The sequence below is a fragment of the Lithobates pipiens genome, unplaced genomic scaffold, assembly GCF_037356315.1.
Source record: "Lithobates pipiens isolate NorthernLeopardFrog02 unplaced genomic scaffold, aLitPip1_a1.2 Scaffold_23, whole genome shotgun sequence".
Lineage (NCBI taxonomy): Eukaryota > Metazoa > Chordata > Amphibia > Anura > Ranidae > Lithobates > Lithobates pipiens.
Genome location: NW_027507785.1, coordinates 17,909,403 through 17,929,363, shown reverse-complemented (window position 1 = coordinate 17,929,363; position 19,961 = coordinate 17,909,403). Strand labels below are relative to the sequence as shown.

The following is a 19,961-nucleotide window of genomic DNA, read 5'->3' as shown; positions in this document are numbered from 1 at the left end:
TGTGCGTTTTTACGCATGTTTTTGTATTGTATTATTGTCATGTCCATTGGTGGGTCATGTTGGAGATGTAGTGTTCTATGTATAGAGGGTAATAGAATCGCATTATGGTCATGTCCTGTGGTCAGCTATGTTGGAGATGTGGTGTTCTATGTATAGGGTGTAATAGAATTGTATTAGGGCCGGTTCACACTGCGGGCGATGCGAGGCGACGCGACTTGCCTCGCCGTGATCTGACAAGTCGCCCCCGTTCTGTACAATGGAACCGTTCTGAGAGGAGCGACTCGAGTCGCTCCGACTCAGAAAAAAGGTTCCTGTACTACTTTCGGGCGACCTCGGGGCGACTTGCATTGACTTCTATACAGAAGTCATTTGCAAGTTGCCGCTGAGGTCGCGGCAGGTCGCGGCGAGGCAAGTCGGTGTCGCCTCGCATCGCCCGCAGTGTGAACCGGCCCTAATGGTCATGTCCATTGGTGGGTCATGTTGGAGATGCAGTTTTCTATGTATAGAGGGTAATAGAATTGTATTATGGTCATGTCTAGTGGTAGGTCATGTTGGGGTGTAGTGTTCTATGAATAGAGGGTAATAGAATTACTATTCTGGTCATGTCCAGTGGTGGGTTATGTTGGAGGTGTAGTGTTCTATGTATATGGTGTAATAGAATTGAATTATGATCATGTCCAGTGGATGGCCATGTTGGAGCTGAAGTGTTCTATGTATAGGGTGTAATAGAATTTTATTATGGTCATGTCCAGTGGCGGGTCATGTTAGGGGTGTAGTATTCTATGTATAGAGGGTAATAGAATTGTATTATGGTCATGTCTAGTGGTAGGTCATGTTGGGGTGTAGTGTTCTATGTATAGAGGGTAATAGAATTACTATTCTGGTCATGTCCAGTGGTAGGTTATGTTGGGGGTGTAGTATTCTTTGTATAGGGTGTAATAGAATTTTATTATGGTCATGTCCAGTGGCGGGTCATGTTAGGGGTGTAGTATTCTATGTATAGAGGGTAATAGAATTGTATTATAGTCATGTCCTGTGGTCGGCCATGTTGGGGTGTAGTGTTCTATGTATAGAGTGTATCAGAATTGTATTCTGATCATGTCCAGTGGTTGGCCATGTTGGAGCTGTAGTGTTCTATGTATATGGTGTAATAGAATTTTATTATGGTCATGTCCAGTGGTGGGTCATGTTGGGGGTGTAGTGTTCTATGTATAGGGTATAATAGAATTGTATTATGGTCATGTTGGGGGTGTAGTATTCTATGTATAGGGTGTAATAGAATTGTATTATGGTTATGTCCAGTGGTTGGTCATGTTAGGGGTGTAGTATTCTATGTATAGAGGGTAATAGATTTGTATTATAGTCATGTCCTGTGGTCGGCCATGTTGGGGTGTAATGTTCTATGTATATGGTGTAATAGAATTGTATTCTGATCATGTCCAGTGGATGGCCATGTTGGAGCTGTAGTGTTCTATGTATAGGGTGTAATAGAATTTTATTATGGTCATGTCCAGTGGCGGGTCATGTTGGGGGTGTAGTATTCTATGTATAGAGGGTAATAGAATTGTATTATAGTCATATCCTGTGGTCGGGAATGTTGGGGTGTAGTGTTCTATGTATAGAGTGTATCAGAATTGTATTCTGATCATGTCCAGTGGTTGACCATGTTGGAGCTGTAGTGTTCTATGTATAGGGTGTAATAGAATTTTATTATGGTCATGTCCAGTGGTGGGTCATGTTGGGGGAGTAGTGTTCTATGTATAGGGTGTAATAGCATTGTATTCTGATCATGTCCAGTGGTTGGTCATGTTAGGGGTGTAGTATTCTATGTATAGAGGGTAATAGAATTGTATTATAGTCATGTCCTGTGGTCGGCCATGTTGGGGTGTAGTGTTCTATGTATAGAGTGTAGGGCTGAAACGATTAATCGATATTATCGATAATAATCGATAATGAAAATCGTTGTCAACGATTTTCATTATCGATTAGTTGGTCCGCACCATGTGATCCGCGGAGCGGGCCGCGGCCTTAGGAAAGACCGCGGCTTCGGCCTAGCTCCGGAGCTGGCGGCCATCTTGGTACACCCTGCGGCTGCGCGCTGACGTCACCCCCAGCGCGGCGTTCACCGTATAATTGCTCTGGTGTTCTATTATTGTTGTTTACACTTTGCCAACACATTTGTTTTATGAAAGATGAAAGCAAGGCAGTTACATGGCGTACTGAAATGTATCATCTAATCTGGACATTGACTACATTAGTCACTTTCTTTATACAGTAATCCTTTCCAAAAAAAGAAGTGAATATGTCTGTTAAAATTAAACTGGCAGGCTGCTTATGTCCTGTTCTGTGTAAAATTTGAGGTCACTAAACGCCTAACCACCAGAATGTTAAAATCATTATGGCATGTTAAACCCGAATTCAAACTATTACATACACAAATGATATACATATGTGAGGGCAGTTTTACCTGGCAAAGAATTTGTATTTCTCTACATCCTGTTCTGACAACTACATATTCTGCCTCACAGCACAACCAGGTTGATGACACCGCTTACAGTTTAGGACCCGAGAAAAGTGCTTCCCTTTCAATCCAATGGGACTCTTCACACCACTGCATTACGGGGGGCGGGAGGGGGGGGTGTGTTTTGAAAAGTCCTGCGTGCTGCATCTTTTGTGCTGTTTTGAAAAATGCACCAAAAACCCAGCTTCCCATTGAAATGAATGGAAATTGTAGTAAAAACGCACCGCGTTTTGCGTTTTTAAATCGCATTTTCATTTTTCACAGGTGCTGGCAACCCAAAAACACGCTAGGAAGTTCCACCAGGAAGGGGTGAGAAAACCCGAGACACCGGAGGGGGGGGGGAGGGGGTGGGGGGGGTGGGGGAGGAATGTGTCATCTATACTGGGGGGGACACGTGTGTGTGTGTGTGTGTGTGTGTGTGTGTGTGTGTGTGTGTGTGTGTGTGTGTGTGTGTGTGTGTGTGCGCATATATATATATATGTGTGTGTGTGTGTGTTTCTCCCCTTTTTTCAGTTTTTTTTATCCGATTAATCGATTAATCAAAAAAATAATCGGCCGATTAATCGATTATGAAAATAATCGTTAGTTGCAGCCCTAATAGAGTGTATCAGAATTGTATTCTGATCATGTCCAGTGGTTGGCCATGTTGGAGATGTAGTGTTCTATGTATAGAGTGTAATAGAATTGTATTATGGTCATGTCCTGTGGTCGGCCATTTTGGGGGTGTAGTATTTTATGTATAGAGTGTATTAGAATTGCATTCTGATCATGTCCTGTGGTCGGCCATTTTGGGGGGGGGGGGTGTAGTGTTCTATGTATAGAGTGTAATAGAATTGTATTCTGGTCATGTCCTATTCCCGGAAATGTTTGGGGTGCAGTGTTCAATGTAAAATATAATATAATTGGATTATTTTTGGGTCCAGATCAACCTGATCAGAAGCTCCATGTAAGTCTATGGGCAGGCGGACTCCCTTGTCCGCTTAATATTGAGTACCTGTGATTTTCGGCATCATTTAACCACTTTACCTTCCACTGCTGCGTACCGTTTATGAAGGAATTTTTTTACATTTTTAATATGGGCTTACTGATTCTGCAGTAGGGTAGACCTTTATTATAAAACTGAGGTAATGCATAAAGTAATATTTTTTTTAATTTGCAGACAAACAAATCTTTTTAGGATACATTTCACTTACAATCATAAGTCTGTTTATACAGCTTCCGTTCTGGACTAAAGAAGACAATGTATTCCTGCGTTGAAAAAGCATAGTTAATCATATTGTCAAGGTGGCATAGATCTATATTGCTCCAAGCATTCGTAACATCCCCTCTGTTAAGGAGTTCTATTATCTATTATACCGGTAGTAGTAATAAAACGGAGTGCGTTTCCCTTGAGTTGTCCAGTGTTTTCTTTTTAGAAACGCTTTACAGTTTCCAAATGGGTGGTGCGGGTGTAGAGTGGTGTCTAATGCCGCGTACACACGAGCGAATTGTCCGGCGTACTTAGTCCGGCAAACAATCCGGCGGATAGTCCGGCGGACTTTCTACCGAACGGACTTGGCCACACACGGACACACAGAAAGTCCGGCGTTTGCTAGCGTGATGACGTACAGCACGTACGACTGGACTAGAAAAAGGAAGTTCAATAGCCAGTAGCCAATAGCTTCCTTTTTCGTACTTGCTTCTGAGCAAGCGTCATTCTTAGTCCGCCGGACTAGCATACTCACGAACGTATTGTCCGCTGAAACCCAAGTCCGACGGGAAGATTGGAGTCCAAAAATACTTTCTTAGTCCGCCGGACTTCGCGCTGGAAAAGTCCGCTGAAACCCACACATGATCGAATTGTCCGGTGAAATGGGTTTCATCGGACTAAGTACGCCGGACAATTTGATCGTGTGTACGCAGCATTAGGCACAGAGCGTGTGCACCACTTCAACTCTTCTGGGAAGGCCGTCCACAAGGTTTAGGAGGGTGCCTATGGGAATGTTTGACCATTCTTCCAGAAGAGCATTTGTGAGGTCAGGCGCTGATATTGGATGAGAAGGCCTGGCTCGCAGTCTCTGCTCTAATTCATCCCAAAGATGTTCTATCGGGTTTAGGTCAGGTTCCTCCACCCCAAACTCGCTCATCCATGTCTTTATGGATTTTGCTTTGTGCACTGGTGCACAGTCATGTTGGAACAGAAAGGGGCCATCTCCAAACTGTTCCCACAAAGTTGGGAGCATGAAATTGTCCAAAATGTCTTGGTATGCTGATGCCTCAAATGTTCCCTTCACCGAAACTAAGGGGCCAAACCCAACCCCTGAAAAACATCCCCACACCATAACCCCCCCCCCCCCCTCCACCAAATGATTTGGACCAGTGCACAAAGCAAAGTCCATAAAGACACGGATGCGCACGTTTGGGATGGAGGAACTTGACTGGCCTGCACAGAGTCTTGACCTCAACCTAATAGAACACCTTTGGGTTTTACATCAGTGCCTGACCTCACAAATGTTCTTCTGGAAGAATGGTCAAACATTTCCATAGACACATCTCCTAAACCTTGTGGACAGCCTTCTAAGAAGAGTTGAAGCTGTTATAGCTGCAAAGGGTGGGCCAACCCAATATTGAACCCTACGAACTAAGACCGGGATGCCATTTAAGTTCATGTGCGGGTAAAGGCAGGTGTCCCAATACTTTTGCTAATATAGTGTATGTAATTTTGTATTTTGCCTTCAGTATCACTTTAAAGGTGTGGCCTTTGACCAGGCGGATTGTATTTACAATCATGCCTGTGGTGGTGTTATGACTCTGGTGGGTATTCCAGTTCTCTCGTTTGGGCATAAAGCTAACTTTGTCCATGTGGACAATTGAAGTGGTGTACAGTAGGGCAGGAGTCTGTCAGGATATTGGCGCATAATTTAAGGTCCGCATTCAGAAACCTTCAGAAGGGCAATCGACATGTAACTACAACATTGGGTAGGATCCTTGTGTTTTTTGGGGGTTTTTTGGTAGTTCCATATGTGCCTCAAACATATCTAATGGTGGCCTTTAGAAAGTGAATAATACGATGTAAGCAGCTCTCTAAATGTCTTTTAGTATGAGAGAGGAAAGCCATCTGGGCCGAGGACCTTGCCCCACTTAGAGGTGGAGATAGCAAAGTGGCGGTTCTCAGAGGTAATAGGTTCTTCTAGTTCACTTCTTGCTTGCTGAGAAATAGTTGGGGTGCCCAAATATCGGAGGTAGGTGTCTATCAGTTCTTGGTGAGAGTTGGAAGAGTCAGTATCGGGAGAACGGAGGTTATATCACTTTTGGTGGAAGTTCCTGAATTCACGTGCGATGGCTAAAGGAGTAGTTGCTTTGGGACCTGAAGGGATATTCTGAAAAACGTAGTTTTTACTTTCGAGGGCATCAAGGCATCAATGTGCACATTGCCCATCTGGCTTGTTGCTCTGTTCATAGAGAATTCTCTTCCTGTCAGTATTTTACTCTCAACATTGTGAAATTATAGGGAGTTCAGTATTTCTTGTAAAGACAGCAGATCTTTGTATGTTGAGATGGCCAGGGATATTTTGTGTGTTGCATTTAGTTTCTGGATCTGATTGTAAATGGATGGACTTTATATATATATATATATATATATATATATATATATATATATATATATATATATATATATATATATATATTTTTTTTTTTATTATATATATTATTATTATTATATATTTTTTTATTATATATATATATATATATATTTATATATATATATATATATTTTATTATATATATTATTATTATATATATATATTTTTTATTATTATATATATATATTTTTTATTATTATTGTTATTATATTTTTTTAATTATTATTATATTTTAATTTTTTTTTTTTTTATTATTATTATTATTATTATTATTATTATATATATTTTTTTTTATAGTAATATATTTCTTAATCTGTAGCCATGTTGCCTCATGCTAGTACCTGGAGTTGTGCTTTAAAAATTTAAAGAGCTGAAGTGTGTACTGTGTGAATGAAGCCTGGAAACAATGTTTGCCGGTTTTGTCAACAAATTTTGTTTTAAGAATATCACTGTCACACTTAAAGAGGAAGTAAACCCTGATGAGTTTACTTCCTCTTTCATTCCCTGCAAAGGTAAAGCATAATGGACTATTGTGTATCGCATAGTAGGCCATTATGTGTCACTTACCTGACACAGGAGCCAGCGAAGTCGCCGCTGTCCCCTGTAGTCCGGCGCATCCATCTTGCTGGTGGCGTCTTGCAGCTCCGCCGCTGTCATTCAGCGGAGCCGCGATGACGTCACTCCCGCGCATGCGCACGGGAGCCGACACGCGCGGCAGATCCATTGTTGGAAATGCCGCGCTCAGTGTGCCTGCGCGTCGCTGTCTACGGCGCATGCGCCTTAGACAGCGGTGCCTGTCTTCAGGCAAATATCTCCTAAACCGTGTAGGTTTAGGAGATATTTCTTGGACCTACAGGTAAGCCTTAAGCTAGGCTTACCTGTAGGTCAAAGTGGTTTGTAAGGGTTTACAACCAATTTAATTTTGAAGAGTTCTTTCACAGGCCGGTCAAATTTAATATTAACCGAATTATCCCTAATGCCGCGTACACACGAGCGGATTGTATGGCGTACTTAGTCCGTCGGACAATCCGTCGTGGTTTCCACTGAACGGACTTGACCACACACGGATACACAAACAGTCCGTCGAAAGCTTGCGCGATGACGTGTACAGCACGTACGACGGGACTAGAAATAGGAAGTCCAAGACACAGCAAAGCACCCTTCCGCCGTGTAAATCCTTTCTGGGCATGCGCCATTCTTAGTCCGTCGAACTAGCCTACTGACGAGCGTACTGTCCGCTGAAACCAAAGTACGACGGACAGGATTTCGAAAAATCCGAAATACTTAGTACGCCAGACTGCACACTGAAAAAGTCCGCTGAAGCCCACACACGAGCGGACTGTCCGCTGAAATGTGTTTCGACGGACTAAGTACGCCATACAGTCCGCCCGTGTGTACGCGCCATTAGTTAACAGTAACCATGCCTAATTAAAGTGTATGTTGAGCCAGCTTTGAATAAAGTGAGTGCGGAGTTTTGAATAAAGTGGGTGTAAGCTGGTACCCCTGTTGGGTTTTTACTGCTATCTGATGTTTCATTGAAGGGGAGTGAGGGTAGATCTCTGTAATAAAGCCTCAACTAGCAGTAAAAAAAAACGAACAGGGATTCCAACTCGTGCCTGCTTTATTCAAAACTTAAAAAAAGGTTTTGTTTGGCTTGACATTAGGGATAATTATGGTTAATTTAGGTTAACTCTTCAAAAAAAAAAAAAAAAAAAAACTCTTCAAAATGCATTGTAACAGTAATATTATCCAAGCTTATTTATGAACAAAGCCTGCAAGCACTGTTTGCAGGTTTCATTCACAAAGTACACACTTCAGCTTTTTAAATGGCACAATTCCGGACCCCAGCATTTTCATACGTAGGTGTTTACTTCTGTGGTGTAATATTTAAATCTGAGATTCAGTTAGAAAAACTTTGAATGGTAGGGCTCTTGGGGGGGGCCCCCTTCCCCCGCCACGCATGAATGGACACCAGCGCTGGTGTTGTGCCTTTGCCCCCCCCCCCCCCCTTAAGCTTTGCAGTTCACAAAACCCACCTTGGGGGGGTTATTTACTAAAGGCAAATCCACTTTGCACTACAAGTACGTTGGGAAGTGCAGTTGCTTTAGATCTGAGGGGAACATCTGAAATTAGGGGAAGCTCTGCTGATTTTGTCATCCAATCGTGTACACATTTTTTTTTTCTTTTTTTTTTTCCTTGCATGTCCCCCTTAGCCCTTGTACACACGGTCGGAGATTCCGACGGAATGTGTCCGATCGGACCGTATTGTCGGATAATCCGCCTGTGTGTGGTCTCCATCGGACTGTTTCCGTCGGAATATCCGACGGACCAAGTTTTCCAACTTGTCTATAAAATTTTACGACAACATGCTCCGATCGGACATACTCCGATCATGTGTAGCCTACTCCGACGGACAAACTGCCACGCATGCTCAGATCGAATTCCTAGACCAAAGCTATTGGCTACTAGCCTGAACGTAGTCCCGTCGTAACGAAATAACGTCATCACGTTATGTACAATCGGATTTTCCGACAACTTTGTCCGACCGTGTGTATGCAAGAGTTTCGGACAAAATCCAACGGATTTGGTTGTCAGAATGTCCGACCGTGCGTTCAAGGGCTTAGATCTACAACAACTGCACTTCCAAGTGCACTTGTGGTGCAAAGTGGAGTTGCCTTTAGTAAATAAACCCCATTGTGCCCATGTGTTTTGTCAATGACCAAAGGCAGGTGAGGGTTTGACCTCAATATTCGGGTTCTAGAATTGTTCTTTTACACCTACATTTTTGGGTTGTGAGTCGCGCTCATTCACATGTTGTTTTTTTCTCTTTCCAGGTCCAGATATCTTTTGTATATTTCACGGTAAGAAGTACAGTGCGGGAGACAGCTGGCACCCATACCTTGAACCTCAAGGGGTCGTATATTGTATACGCTGCATGTGCTCTGAGGTACGTCTACTGATTTGAGTTCCCCATATAGAATAAACCAATGGAAGCCCACAAGTTATGATTTGCATTTTCGATATGTATCATTGTGTCTGATATATAGAATACCTTCACCAAGTCAAATGCTTCAGGTGCTTATGGAAGTAGATAGGTCCGGGCAGGCATCAAGGCAGAGGAGAGTAGTCCGGTCAAAGCAGAGGTCTAGACTGGCAGCAAGCAGACAAGAGGGCAGGTCAACCTGGGTTGGCAACAAATAGGCAGCTGAAAGACAAGCGTTTTAGCTCTTTCTTTCTCAAGTAGCTGGCAGTGAGGCACAGTGCCAGCCACTTCGAAAGCTGGTGCTTAACCACTTGCTTACTGGGCACTTAAACCCCCCTCAGTCCCAGATCAATTTTCAGCTTTCAGCGCTGATGCACTTTGAATGACAATTGCGCGGTCATACAACACTGTACCCAAATGAAATTTTTATCATTTTTTTCCCACAAATAGAGCTTTCTTTTGGTGGTATTTAGTTACAGCTCGGAGTTTTATTTTTTGCTAAACAAACAAAAAAAGATGCAAAAAAAAAAAAAAAAAAAAATCATGTTTTAATAGTTTGTTATAACATTTTGCAAACGGGTCATTTTTCTCCTTCATTGAAGTGCGCTGATAAGGCGGCACTGATAGGCTGCACTGGTGGGCACTGATGGGCTGCATTGGTGGGCACTGATAGGCTGCACTGGTGGGCACTGATAGGCTGCACTGGTGGGCACTGATAGGCATAGTTAAGGCGGCACCGATGGGCACAGATAAGGCGGCACTGATGGGCAAAGATGGGCACAGATAAGATGGCACGGATGGGTGGCACGGATAAGTGGCACGGATGGGTGGCACGGATGGGCACTGATAGGTACCACAGATAGATGGGACTGATGGGCACTGATAGGTGGCACTGATAGGTGGCTCTGATAGGTGGCACTGCTGGGCACTGATGGGCGGCACTGCTGGGCACTGATGGGCGGCACTGCTGGGCACTGATGGGCGGCACTGGGGTGCAGCACCTTTGAGGCAGATTGGGTGGCACTGTGGGTGGCACTGTGGGGTGGCACTGTGGGTGGCACTGTGGGTGGCACTGTGGGCACTATGGGCACAGACGGGGGGCACTTACTTTTACTTTTATTTATCCTTCAGGATGGCACTGCGGGAGGCAGGTGGGCACTGGCAGGTGGCATGTGGTGCCTTGCATTGCTGGCCGTGATCGGGACTGATGTCTTTGGTCTAGGAATTTGATCTGAGCATGCGTGGCACTTTGTCCGATCGGAATTCTCTGCAAACGATCGGACAAAGTCCGATCGGATCATGTTGTCGGAAAATTTTATAGCCCAGCTCTAAAACTTTGTCGGTCCGATGGAGCCCACACACAGTCGGATTATCCGACAACGCGGTCCGATCGGACATTTTCCGTCAGAATGTGTGTACAAGGGCTAAGAAGGGTTTTCCCCGCACTTTGGAGAGGTCTCCTCATTGCCTGTTGTATCTTTGAGACAGAACATTAAGGGGGTCCTCTCCGGTGGGACAGGAACGGGCCATGCTTTCACTCAACCTTTCCTTTGCTCACTTACTGCTCCGTTCACCCGTAGGAGAGAGGAGAGGAATTCCTTTTTGTTTTTAAGTCTCTCTGGTCAGAGCTTGCACAAGACTAAGAACTCGTAGGGCCGGTTCACATTCGGCATTCCAGTGTGACCTGGCCCTTAAAGTGGTTGTAAACCCATACAACACACTTTGACCTACAGGTAAGCCTAGCTTAACCCTTTCATGACTAAGCCTATTTTTGGAATTTGGTGTTTACAAGTTAAAATCCATATTTTTTGCTAGAAAATTACTTGGAACCTCCAAACATTATATATATATTTTTAGCAGAGACTCTAGAGAATAGATTGTTGCAATATTTTATGTCACACGATATTTGCGCAGTGGTGTTTTAAACGCAACTTTTTGGGAAAAGGGACACTTTCATGATAAAAAAAAAACAAAACAGTAAAATTAGCCCAATTTTTTTGCGTAATGTGAAAGATAATGTTACGCCGAGTAAATAGATACCAAACATGTCACACTTTATAATTGCACGCACTTGTAGATTGATGACAAAGTACGGTACCTAAAAATCTCAATAGGCGACGCTTTAAAAAATTTTTACGGTTACCAGGTTAGCGTTACAGAGGAGGTCTAGTGCTAGAATTATTGCTCTCGCTCTGACGATCGCGGCGATACCTCACATGTGTGATTTGAACACCGTTTACATACGCGGGCGCGACTTCCGTATGCGTTTTCTTTGCTTTGCGAGCTCGCGGGGACGGCGGGCGCTTTAAAAACATTTTTTTTATTTTTTTCTTTATTTTATTTATTTTAAAATGACTAAATTGTTAAAAAATTAAAAATAAAATAATTGATCACTTTTATTGCTGTCACAAGGAATGTAAACATCCCTTGTGACAGTAATAGGTGGTGACAGGTACTCTTTATGGAGGGATCGGGGGTCTAAAAGACCCCCCACCCCTCCTTTACACTTCAATGTATTCAGATCGCCGAAAACGGCGATTCTGAATACCGGATATTTTTTTTTAAACCGGCGCCATTGGCAGCCGAGTAAACGGGAAGTGACGTCATGACGTCGCTTCCGTGTTTACGATGAGGAGACTGGAACGAAGCCGATTACGGCTTCGTTCCAGTTCCTCCGCAGCAGCCGGAGGCGTCGGATTGCGAATCGGTGCTCCCGATCGAGCGGGAGCACCGGTAACAGCGGCGAGAGGTGGCGGGAGGGGGGGACGTCCCCTCCCGCTCCTCCGGCATAACAGCCGAGCGGCTTTTAGCCGCATCGGTTGTTATGCCTGGATAGCCAATCGCCTGCTGCAAAAAACGGTACCGGGATGATGCCTGCAGGTGCGGGCATCATCCCGGTATAACCCCCGGAAGCCGAGTACGCAGATCTGCGTACGCTCGGCGGGAAAGGGTTAAGGCTTACCTGTAGGTCCAAGAAATATCTCCTATATATCACGGTTTAGGAGATATTTGCCGAAAAGACATGTGCCGTAGACAGCGGAGCGCAGGCGCACTGAGCGCGCCTCCGTCAACGGCGATATGCCACGCTTGGCGGCTTCCGTGCACATGCGCGGGAGTGACGTCATTGCGGCTTCGCAGAATGACAGCGGCGGAGCAGCGAGACCCACTGAGAAGATGGATGCGCCCGACTACAGGGGACATCGGTGACATCGCTGGCTCCTGTGTCAGGTAAGTGACACATAATGGACTACTATGCGATGCACAGTAATTCATTATGCTTTACCTTTGCATGGAATGAAAGAGGAAGTAAACTCATCAGGGTTTACTTCCTCTTTAAAGCGATCATAAACTCTACAAACATTAATAGGCTCTCTGCAGGTTTGTGCCATAATGTGCTAGAAAGCACTGCATACTAGCACATTATGACAGATTTACCTTTCAAACAGAGCCTTTTCGGTGCCAAACTATCACTGCTCCTGGCGCTTCCATCTTCACCCAAATCTCCTTCCAGGTTCGCGCTCTCCTCCGCGCTCTTAAATAGTCGGGCCGCAATGAAATCACTCCCGTGCATGTGCATGGGAGTCACCATCGTGGCACAGCTCTCTTCATTTAGGGCACACTCAGTATAACCTAAATACAGAGTGTACTGCGCATGCATCAGTGACGTGATTGGTTGGCGTCCATGTGCATGTAACACTACCCCCAAAGGGGCAGGATCTTTCCCAAAACAGTGCAGAGACAGCCAGGCACACATAAACCATCCAATGACTCCAGCTCAGTAAACAATCTAGAGCAGGTGTGCTTGGTGGTGCTGCTCCAAGCTAAGGTGTGAAGCCCTGCTGGTTCTCAGGATTACAGGGATGCCGGCATCAAAAGTGACTCCTCCAATGAGAGGTGAACAATAAAGCAAGAAAACGCCACACAACTAAGTCAATCCTAGTAAGGATGTGTACACGTGAAGGCCTCAGTCAATGCTGCTCCTCAGACCATGGGACTGACGCATTTCGTCCTGGCCACCTTTCATGTGTACATATGCTTGGTAGGATCAGGTTTCCTAGTTTTCTTGCTTTAACAGGGGGCTCCCGGATTCCGATAAGCCCCCCGCCCGCATACCCCGACAACCAACGGCCAGGGTTGTCGGGAAGAGGCCCTTGTCCTCATCAACATGGGGACAAAGTGCTATGGGGTGGGGAGGCCGCAGGGCCCCCCCTTCCCCAAGGCACCCCCCCATGTTGAGGGCACGCGGCCTGGTATGGCTCGGGGGGGGGGGGCGCTCGCTCCTCCCCATCCCCTTTCCTGACCGGCCGGGCTGCATGCTCGAATAAGGGCCTGATATGGACTTTGGGGGGGACCCCCACGCCATTTTTTTGGCATAGGGCTTCCCCTTTAAGTCCATACCAGGTGACGGGGCTAGCGAGGTGTCAATCTCGCCGATGGAGGAGGTGACATTAACCTCCTTCGCTAGTCCCGTCTACCTGAAGCCGCGTTCAAAATTAACGGACTTTTCTCCGTGTTAGCAAGTCCGCTCATTTCCAAAGTCTGGCGGAATAGCACACAGACGAGCGGATTGTCAGTCCGGCGGACAATTTTGAGTCAAAACTTCTTTGTAAGTCCGCCGGATTTTTTGGGAAAAAAAGTCAGCCAGAGCCCACACACGGGCGGATTGTCCGGCGGAAATCCGCCGGATAGTCTGATCATGTGTACGTGGCATTTCACTCATAGATGGGGACCACGAGACCAAGTTCAGCACAGACAATGATGGACTCAAACAGTCTGTGTCTTTGCAGGTGGGGCCACAAGGCAAATTGGTATCAGAAATAAGAAGACTGGAACAGTCCTACTCCTTAAAGCTGGGGACCATAAGGTTAATTTGTAGCACAAGTAAACAAACTGGAACAGTCCACACGTCCACGGCTGAGGACCACAAATACATGGGGCACAGGGATGAGACTGCTCACAGATCCTGAAGTAGGACAAGTCCATAGGAGAGTAGTCCATCAGCCAGTCCAGGAGTGGTGTAGAGACAAATGCCGCCCCCCCCCCCCCCCCCCGAAACTTGCAGATCAGTTCACTTTTGGAACAGTCTTGGAAACAGGCTGACCAGGGAACCAGACAATTTATCACCTCTCTAACCACCTACTGGGCACATATCCCCAGGGATTGCGCAGAGCAATCCAAATATTCAGCCTAGGCATTGGAATTTCCCAGCCTAAGCTCTGGAAGGTTCTTACCAGACGTAGGGAAACTACAATAGAGCTATGAACAGACCTGGGCCATCAGTCTCCCCTCTCCTGATTACAGACTAACCCAACAACTTAATTTGCCTTGCCTCCTCTCCTAGGAGGGTGCTACATGTGTATCTACTAGATGACAACAATTGAGGCCGTTCCAAGGGACCGACAGGTACGATATTTTTTATAAGCTTACCTATAGGCAGTGGTCTCCAAACTGCAGCCCAGGGGCCGGATAAGACCCTTTGCTTGCCTTTATCCATCCCTTGGGTCACTATTCCTCCCAAACACTTTTCCTATCACTGACCCCAACAATGGGGCACTATTCCTCCCACTGACACCAATGATGGGGCACTATTCCTCCCACTAATACTAATGATGGGGCACTATTCCTCCCACCGATACCAATGATGTGGCACTATTCCTCCCAATAATACCAATAATGGGGCACTATTCCTTCCACTGATATCAATGATGTGGCATTATTCCTCTCATTAATACCAATGATGGGGCACTATTCCTCCCACTGATACCAATGATGGGGCACTATTCCTTCCCACTGATACTAATTATGGGGCACTATTCATCCCACTGATACCAATGATGGGGCACTATTCCTCTCGTTAATACCAATGATGGGGCACTATTCCTCTCGTTAATACCAATGATGGAGCACTATTCCCTCCCACTGATACCAATAATGGGACACTATTCCTCTCATTAATACCAATGATGGGGCACCATTCCTTCAATTGATAACAATGATGGGGCACTATTCCTCCCACTGATAACAATGAAGGAGTACTATTCCTCCCACTGATACCAATAAGGGGGCACTATTCCTCCCACTGATCCCAATGAGGGGGCACTATTCCTCCCACTGATACAAATGAGGGGGCACTATTCCTCCCACTGATACCAATGATGGGGCACTATTCCTCCCACTGACACCAATGATGGGGCACTATTCCTCCCACTGACACCAATGATGGGGCACTATTCCTCCCACTGATACCAAGGATGGGGCACTATTCCTTTCCATGATACCAGCAATAGGGCAAGCCTCCCCACTAATGATTCCTGGATTTGGCGATTGGTGCCAGGGCTGCATTATGGAGGCAGGGGAGTGGGTCACATGCTCCGTTATACTCAAAAGTACTGAGTATCTTTCAGTGGAGGAATGAAGAGCTGGCAGTGTCTATATGTACCGGGGTTGGGTGACTCTGTACCGGGGTTGGATGACTCTGTACCGGGGTTGGATGACTCTGTACCGGGGTTGGGTGACTCTGTCCCGGGGTTGGGTGACTCTGTCCCGGGGTTGGGTGACTCTGTCCCGGGGTTGGGTGACTCTGTCCCGGGGGTTGGGTGTTTCTGTACCGGGGTTGGGTGACTCTATCCCGGGTTTGGGTGTTTCTGTACCGGGGTTGCGTGACTCTGTACCGGGGTTGGGTGACTCTGTCCCAGGGTTGGGTGACTCTGTACCGGGGTTGGGTGACTCTGTCCCGGGGTTGGGTGACTCTGTCCCGGGGTTGGGTGACTCTGTCCCGGGGGTTGGGTGTTTCTGTACCGGGGTTGCGTGACTCTGTCCCGGGGTTGCGTGACTCTGTCCCGGGGTTGGGTGACTCTGTCCCGGGGTTGGATGACTCTGTCCCGGGGTTGGGTGACTCTGTACTGGGGTTGGGTGACTCTGTACCGGGGTTGAGTGACTCTGTCCCGGGGTTGGGTGACTCTGTCCCGGGGGTTGGGTGTTTCTGTACCGGGGTTGGGTGACTCTGTCCCGGGGTTGCGTGACTCTGTCCCGGGGTTGCGTGACTCTGTCCCGGGGTTGGGTGACTCTGTCCCGGGGATTGGGTGACTCTGTACCGGGGATTGGGTGTTTCTGTACCGGGGTTGGGTGTTTCTGTACCGGGGTTGGGTGAATCTGTACCGGGGGTTGGGTGACTCTGTACTTGGGTTGGGTGACTCTGTCCCGGGGTTGGGTGACTCTGTCCCGGGGTTGGGTGACTCTGTACCGGGGATGGGTGACTCTGTACCGGGGTTGGGTGACTCTGTACCGGGGATGGGTGACTCTGTCCCAGGGTTGGGTGACTCTGTCCCGGGGTTGGGTGACTCTGTACCGGGGATGGGTGACTCTGTACCGGGGATGGGTGACTCTGTCCCGGGGTTGGGCGACTCTGTCCCGGGGTTGGGCGACTCTGTCCCGGGGTTGAGCGAATCTGTCCCGGGTTGAGCGAATCTGTCCCGGGGTTGAGTGAATCTGTCCCGGGGTTGAGTGAATCTGTCCCGGGGTTGGGTGACTCTGTCCCGGGGTTGGGTGACTCTGTCCCGGGGTTGGGTGACTCTGTCCCGGGGTTGGGTGACTCTGTACCGGGGTTGGGTGACTCTGTCCCGGGGTTGGGTGACTCTGTCCCGGGGTTGGGTGACTCTGTCCCGGGGTTGGGTGAATCTGTCCCGGGGTTGGGTGACTCTGTACCAGGGTTGGGTGAATCTGTTGCTCTGTCCTCCATTGACGAAGGGCAGGCTCGGTTTCGCCTTCCAGGGATACGTTTCCTCCACAACGAGTTGGCCGATCGCTCTCTCTCTCTCTCTCTCCCCTTTTTCAGGTTTGTCGATCATTTTATTCCACTTTTCTCTGCAGCTGTTTTTGCCGCCATCTGTTTTACCTGCTCCCCGCAGCCGCGTCGTAAGATTGCTTGTTAAACGCCGGAGTCTGCGGGGAATTGGTCTTTTGGCACGGAAGCAGCGCAGGTTTTCTCCGGGAGGTTTTTCCTTGAGCCGCGTCCAGCAGCGAGGGTGTTAAGTCCCCTAATAAAGAGGGCCGAGTTTCAGGAACACACTGCTCCATTATCCGGCGGCAGTGGAGGGTTTCATGACGCGGTTTACGCTCCTTTTACAAGCCATAACATTTTTGTTACTAATCCTTTTCCCTGACCACTGTTCCCGAGCTCCAGCCGTGTCTCAGCCGCTGGAACAAGGAGCCTTTCATGGGGCTGCAGAGCTGGCGCTTGTTCCTGCCGGGCATGGACCCTTGCCAGCTCATTGATAAAGATGTCCCTAGTTCTCACAGGTGCCAAGCCACATCACTGCGCTCGGGTGACACTGGCATGGCTCCTCTCCCACCCACCGGGGGGCACAGCACCCTCGCTGCTAGACGGGGCTGGCATCACCTGCTCACCAGCTCCTCGTCCTCCGACAGATTCATCGTTTTTATTAAAAATCCCGAGGCTTGTCCGGTGTTGGATGATGTTACAGCAACCTTGTCCTTAAAGAGACCCGTCACCAACCTAAAATAATCAGCGTGCCAACGCCGACTGTCAGCTTTCTAGGGGAAGTGATTCAATTCTGCATGTCGGCTCCCTATTTGATAACATTAACGTTAAGTAAAAAAAAAGAAAAGAGTTACACTCGGCACTAAGGCAGATGGCATGCGGTATTTAGGTGATCCGACACATTTTCTCCAAATATCGAATGCGATCCTGAAACTATCAATTCACTATCGCTTTGTGTGGTATTTACAGCAAAAACGCTCAGCAAATACCGCATAAAATAGCATTTAAAGTCAACCAGTGCCCACCAGTGCTGTCTGTCAGTGCCAATCAGTGCTGCCTATCATTGCCACCTGTCAGTGCCTCCTCATCACTACCACCTCATAAGTACCCACCAGTGCCGCCTAACAGTGCAGGCTCATCAGTTTTGCCCATCAGTGCCACCTATCAGTGCAGCCCCATGAGTGCCCGTCAGTGCTGCTTATCAGTGCCCATCAGCAATGGCTATCAGTAGTGCTGCCTATCAGTGCCCATCGCTGCAACCTCATGAGTGCCCATCAGTGCCGCCTATCAGTGCAGGCTAATCAGTGCCCATCAGTAATGCCTATCATTGCTGCCTATCACTAGTGCTGCCTATCAGTGCCCATCGGTGCCACCTATCAGTGCAGCCCCATGAGTGCCTATCAGTAGTGCTGCCTATCAGTGCAACCTCATGAGTGCCCATCATTGCCGCCTATCAGTTCTGCCTATCAGTGCTCATCGATGCCACCTATCGGTGCAGCCTCATGAGTGCCCATCAGTGCCGCCTATCAGTGCAGGCTAATCAGTGCCCATCATTAATGCCTATCATTGCCGCCTATCACTAGTGCTGCCTATCAGTGCCCATCGATCCCACCTATCAGTGCAGCCTCATGAGTGCCCATCAGTGCCACCTATCAGTAGTGCTGCCTATCGGTGCCATCTATCAGTGCAGCCCCATGACTGCCTGTCAGTGCTGCTTATCAGTGCCCATCAGTAATGGCTATCAGTAGTGCTGCCTATCAGTGCCCATTGGTGCCACCTATCAGTTCCTCCTCATCAGTGCTACCTATCAGTGCAGCCTCATGAGTGCCTATCAGTGCCCATCAGTAATGCCTATCATTGCCGCCCATCGATCCCACCTATCAGTGGAGCCTCATGAGTGCCCATCAGTGACACCTATCAGTAGTGCGGCCTATCGGTGCCACCTATCAGTACAGCCCCATGACTGCCCGTCAGTGCTGCTTATCAGTACCCATCAGTAATGGCTATCAGTGGTGCTGCCTATCAGTGCCCATCGGTGCAGCCTCATGAGTGCCCATCAGTGCCGCCTATCAGTAGTGCTGCCTATCGGTGCCCATTGATCCCACCTATCAGTGCAGCCTCATGAGTGCCCATCATTGCTGCCTATCAGTGCTTACCAGTGCTACCTATCCATGCCTCCTCATTAGTGCCCACCAGTACCGCCTAATCAGTTCCCTCAAGTGCAGTCTCATCAGCGCACATCAGTAAAGGAAAAAACGTACCTGACTTGGTGAGGTCCCCCATAGGCTCCTCTGGCCCGTCCGTTCGCCCTCCTCTCCCCTGCAGCCGCACATGGGATCACATGACCGGACCAGGGTGGGTACAGTGGGTACAGTAAGTGTTGGGGAACAATTTAGGACCAGATTTAGCCTTGAATTCAACTTTAATAAAGACAAAGCTATTCCAGAACAATCAGGTCCATAGCAGACATGAAATGACTGCTCGGGTCCATGCAAGGAGATGAAGGGTATACAAGGGGAGAACTGGTTAAAGCCCCTAAAATCCAGCCTCGTGCTACCCTGGGATGGCGCCCTGTGTGCCCAATGCCATCACACATAGCAGAGTCTGGCTATAAGTGTGCCCTCACACCGCCGGGCATTTGATGCTCAGGGAAGCTGGCACTGCTTGCTGCACATTGGTAACATTTTTGTGACACCTTTTCTAACTCTTAGCCGTATTTGCCGGGCACTTCTGCCGGGGCTGGCGTATAGTGTGTGCCAGGTTTGTGTTGGCACAGGTCGCATTCCTAGTTCTATTTTACACACTGCTATAAATAAGCGCTTTGGAGCAAAATCAAGAATAAAGTGAAGCTACCTCTAGCAGCAAATGTGAACATAATATTGCAATTTTATTCTGACAGCAACACTTCCATATCTAAAGTGAAGCGGTGCTGTGCCCACGCCGGCCAATTGAAAGCGCCATTATGCCCAAAACCAAAAATATAATGTATTGCAGCTTACCAATTAATAGATGTGGCGGCTGCAATCGTTTTTTTTTTTTTTAGGCTTTTTTCCC

At 47.4% G+C, this 19,961-nt stretch overlaps 1 protein-coding gene across 1 annotated transcript in view; it reads left to right on the top strand.

Annotated features, from left to right (window-relative positions):
• Nucleotides 1–19,961, top strand: part of CHRDL2 (chordin like 2) — a 153,469-nt gene that overhangs the window by 67,684 nt on the left and 65,824 nt on the right. The window contains exon 2 of the mRNA XM_077451225.1: nucleotides 8,979–9,091. Within this exon, the coding sequence (XP_077307351.1) occupies nucleotides 8,979–9,091 (113 nt within the window). The remainder of the gene's footprint in view (nucleotides 1–8,978; nucleotides 9,092–19,961) is intronic.